At 26.9% G+C, this 5,108-nt stretch overlaps 1 protein-coding gene across 1 annotated transcript; it reads left to right on the top strand.

The window, feature by feature from the left end:
- Positions 1-5: 5 nt before the first annotated feature.
- Positions 6-769, top strand: LOC112681004 (hydroxyacyl-coenzyme A dehydrogenase, mitochondrial-like; the record flags this gene model as incomplete). Its single annotated transcript, XM_025551270.1, has 1 exon — positions 6-769. A coding segment is annotated over one exon (693 nt), but the record flags the coding sequence as incomplete, so codon positions are not given.
- Positions 770-5,108: the final 4,339 nt, after the last annotated feature.

The following is a 5,108-nucleotide window of genomic DNA, read 5'->3' on the forward strand; positions in this document are numbered from 1 at the left end:
AAAAACCTCAAGAAGGTGAGAATTTTATATCTGAGACTTTATCAAGAATTAGTACTTCCACAAACTTGGCTGATGTAGTGCAAAATTCTGATTTGGTGTTAGAAGCTGTTGTTGAGAATTTATCTGTCAAGCATAAACTTTTTAAGTCTATAGATGATATTGCCCCAGAAAAAACCATCTTTGCCTCTAATACATCTTCATTATCTATAAGTGAAATTGCGTTTGTAACCAAAAGAAAAGATAGATTTGCTGGGCTACATTTCTTTAATCCTGTGCCAATAATGAAATTATTGGAAGTAGTTAAAACTCCAGAAACATCAAATGAAACATACGAAAAATTGATGGCTTGGGGAAAAGCAATTGGTAAAACTATCATTACTTGCAAGGATACTCCTGGATTTGTAGTCAATAGACTTCTTGTTCCACTATTAACTGAAGCAATTAGAATGTTAGAGAGAGGTGATGCTTCTCCGAGGGATATTGACATAGCCATGAAGTTAGGTGCTGGACATCCATTGGGACCAATTGAATTATCAGATTATGTTGGACTTGATACGACTAATTCAGTTATAAACGGATGGCATGAAAAATTTCCAGAGAATCCATTGTTCAAACCATTACCATCTTTGCAAAAGTTAGTCAATGAAAAAAAATTGGGAATCAAGACTGGTGAAGGGTATTATAGCTATAAAAAATAAATTTGTACCAATTTATCACTGAAATTTGGGAAAAATAATATATTATTTTTTTGTTTTATATATAAATGTGTTCTTTAACAATATTAAAAATAATTAAAAAATTATTTTTTTTATATTTGAGTATACTTATATTTATTTATTAATTAAAATTATTTTGTTTTATTGCAATATGTATCAATAATTGTTACAAATGTTATTAATAAAATATATCTACAAATCAATACCTATTTATATTTTTTTTGAGTTTATAAATATTATGTGTTTCTTAATTTATGTCTCAGTCACCAATAAATATAATCAAAATACTGAATAAAAAAACAATTTTCAATGACATTTAGAAACTAGTAGATACTAGTAGAAATAAGGATGTAGTAGCATTGCCAATACCTTATGAATAAATTATGACATAATCATTCATATTACAATATACTATATAATATTAATGGCAATAGTCAAGTATTAAATAGCATCATCTATTATATAGATTCTATATAATAAAGAACAGTTAGTGAAATATACCGATTGAATGGTGATTATCATTTTTAAAATTATAATACATTTTTTAAATATATAACATTGTAATATTGGACTGGAATTTTTAATATACATAAATTTTTATTTTTTATGTATGATCAAATAGGTCAATTCGAAAAGAAGATAGTTTAAAAATTAAAAAATTTAACACATTTTTTTGGAAAATTTTGGTTTTATCTAATTATTAAATTTTAAAATATTTTTAACTACAATAAATTTGCACTGAGTTTCATTTTACTTTACCTATCGACTTACAAGTCACTCTAGTAATACGATTACTGTACAACTAAAAAAATTAAAACACAGATAATTATTTAATTTACATTTAACATAATAGTTATTTAATTTTAATCTAACAGCATTGTAATAAACTATAAATAAATCAATTACCACAAATATTTAAAATATTCATATATAATATATTTGTGCTGATTACAAAGTCTATATAAGGCACACAGCAACATTTTTGTTGCGTAACTTTTTTATCTTTGTTGTTCTTCAAATGCTTCGGTTTCTAAGATCGCGCACACCATAAGCAACTGTTGCCTGAAAGAAAATTTAGTTTTAGGAGTTTTTGTAATAATTTCAACAAATATACATTACGAGTATCAAAAAATGGATTTATTAAATACTATAATGTTTCTTGCTCTTGTCATCAGTGCTCGACTTGGCAAAATTAAAGAAGGAAGACTCTATTCACTTTAAAAAAAAGAATGTCCCCAAAACTGTCTGAGCGTTTATGATTATAGCGTAATAATAGTAGGGGGACGCTAAAATTTCTTAAAATTAGTTGTGGTACTCCGTCCCCCCTAAAGTCGAGCACTGCTTGTCATTCAATATAAGAAAAATCAACAAAAAATAAAATATTGGGTTCACCTTCTGATATCTGAAAAACTTAACACGAAAATAAAGTTTGATGTTTGAAGAACTAAAATATTTATTCAGAAAAATTCTTCACTTATTTACATATGAGTAAAACATCATTTAACAAGATAATGGCTATTTTGGACAGGGTCGTATACAATGTGGGATGTGGGGGTCAGATCCCCTCTCCATAGACCTTTTTAAATTTTTATATAATAGTGTTCTTAATCTAACGAAATTATAAGGAAACAAAAAAATATTGCAATGGTTTATTGTAAATTATTATTTTGACACATTCAATATATATAGGCATATCTTTTATTATTTATTAGCAGGGGTGTCGTTTGGGGGAGGAGCAGACTATGGCAAATGCCCCACTCTAAGAAGTTTTAAAAAGTCGGCAATTCTTTGTCTGATGATCAAATGCTAATATCGGTAAATAGTAAATTTTTATTTACTATTTTGTACTTAGAAATCAGATATTATTCTCTTTTAAATACACGTTAACGGTTTATTAAAAGTTGGGAAATACTGGCTCCTTCCCAGTTTATGACAATCGTTATTACGCGAACCTTATAAATTCTATTTTTGGTAAATTATATATTTCTATACAAGAGTATGTGATCTTTATAAAACAGTTTTCGTGATATCGATACCATAAAAATTGAGTTCATAATCTATAAAAAACTGTTAAAAAATCGTTTCTATTCACCCCAAACTACGGTAGATTATATTTGAGATACAATTTTTGTTTTTAAAAATAAGTTCTGTAAAGTATCAAATATAAAAATAATAAAATTATAAGTATCTATTCAATTAGATTTATATTATTATTCTATTAAGACTATTAATAGCAGTGGTGGTTTTGGGGGTGAGGCAAGTGAGGCACCGCCTCACTTGTAATTTTTACGAAAATAAAAAATATTTGGTTATTTATATTGGTATTTTGTACTATTTTTAAATTTAAAATTTTAATCGTATAATTTAATTTTTAATTTTAATTAATTAATTTATATTTATTTATTTTAGATATATATATATAACAACAATATTGAATATTATTTTTTTGTACAGAAATTGTGCGAACGCGAGAATGGCTGCGCGTCGCTGCAACGTAACTTACGAGCTATTATAATCAGTGGCGTAGTTACGGGGAGGGTGTAAGGGGTTTCCACCCCCCCCACCACAGATTTTTTTTTAATGATATTTGATTATTATTTATTAATATTTATATATTATAGTAAAATATTTTGATTTTACTATAATTAGGTATATATTAAAAATTGAATAACAAAATAATTTTCATTAATACGGGACATAATAACACTATTTTAAATGTAATATTATTATATATGATCTCGTTTTAAGATATACTACGAACACTTAAAAACTTACTCTTAAACACCCCCCCACCCCCAGAAAAGAATTGTATCTACGCTACTGATTATAATATTAATAGTTTCCATTTAATATTGCGTCCGGCCCGGCACGGCGCCGCCGCCACCGCCACCGATTAATAGGTAAATTATCGTCTATAGGATAAGTAAATAAATAAATTACTATCTTTAATGTTATTATTAAATTGGGTAAATTGGAACGTTTCATGTTCTTTGTTTATGATCATGACATCAGTACTAATCCTTACATGTTTTTTTCCCAAAAAAATATTTTATTGATAGTCTATCGTCCATAAATATTAAATATTTAAATATAGGTAACCATAATTTTTTAAATATTATGAAGTCAGCAAATTTAATCAGTTGTCCCACCCTTTCAAAAGTTGAAATGACGCCCCTGTTTATTATTTAAATATGCAGGTACTTAGGTTCAGAAATTTTCCTTCCATAATAATTTGTTTGCAATTGATTCCTCCCTTCATAAAAAAGTTATGTATACGACACTGATTTTTGAACCTGCCCATAGGTGTAATTAGGGTTATATTTTTGAATGGCAATTTTTTTTTTTTATCTTGCTGGTAAATGACTTACTTTTTAATTTATATCTGTACCTATTATGTGATGGATAGATATATATTTGGAAGGACTAGACAAATATTTGGGGATTAAACCATCTTAGCCAACACCTAATAGCACATATGAACCTGCCATCACTAGTTAAAATACTAATATGCCAATGGCGATTTCACCAGAAGAGTGCCTTGGTGTTACATTAAGCTAGACTGCATAAAATATTATTTTAAAAATAATAGGATTTTTAATTAGTTAAAATTTAAAAAATTAAATCATTTAATGACTTAAAAGTTGTTTAAAAAAACTAAGAAAAGAAAATATTGGTTGAAAATAGTTATATGTGATAAAAATGTTTACCTATTCAAAACCGGTATTCACTGATAAAAATGTTTCCATGTGTGATAAATAATTATGGATTATAAAAACAAATATAGCTGTATATTTTAAGCTATATTTACAATTTATTATTAAATTATTATTACCTGATAAATTAAACAAAAATTAATCGTCTATAAAAATTAATATAATGAATAAATTCTTAATTTTTATGCTATTTTAAGTGGTAATTATTGAAGTATAAGAAAAACAACCTTGAAATATAAAATGGTATTGACAAGTCTTATGAGATTACTGATAAGTACAAAACTATAAAATGCCTTCAATGATTGGAAATTTTTTAGTATCATTGAAGTCTTTAAACCTTGTGTTAAAGTTAATTTTATTAAAATACATTTCTAGCTACGTGTTCAATTTTAACCTAAATTATATCCTTGTGAATTGTTAACGAAGTAAACACAACATCATAAAAATGTCGTGTTTAAATGTAATTTCTCGAAATTTCTCGACCTCTGTTGTTCGGGCAGCAATTAAAAATGTCACTGTTGTCGGAGGTGGATTAATGGGTTCTGGTATTGCTCAAGTATCTGCTCAAACTGGTCACAATGTAACAATTGTAGAGCTCAATCAAGACGTTTTGGACAAAACTCAGAAAAGCATCCAGAAAAATTTGCAAAGAGTTGCTAAAAAGATTTACAAAGAAAAA

Source organism: Sipha flava, unplaced genomic scaffold, assembly GCF_003268045.1.
Source record: "Sipha flava isolate LNK unplaced genomic scaffold, YSA_version1 18399_pilon_pilon, whole genome shotgun sequence".
Taxonomy (NCBI): domain Eukaryota; kingdom Metazoa; phylum Arthropoda; class Insecta; order Hemiptera; family Aphididae; genus Sipha; species Sipha flava.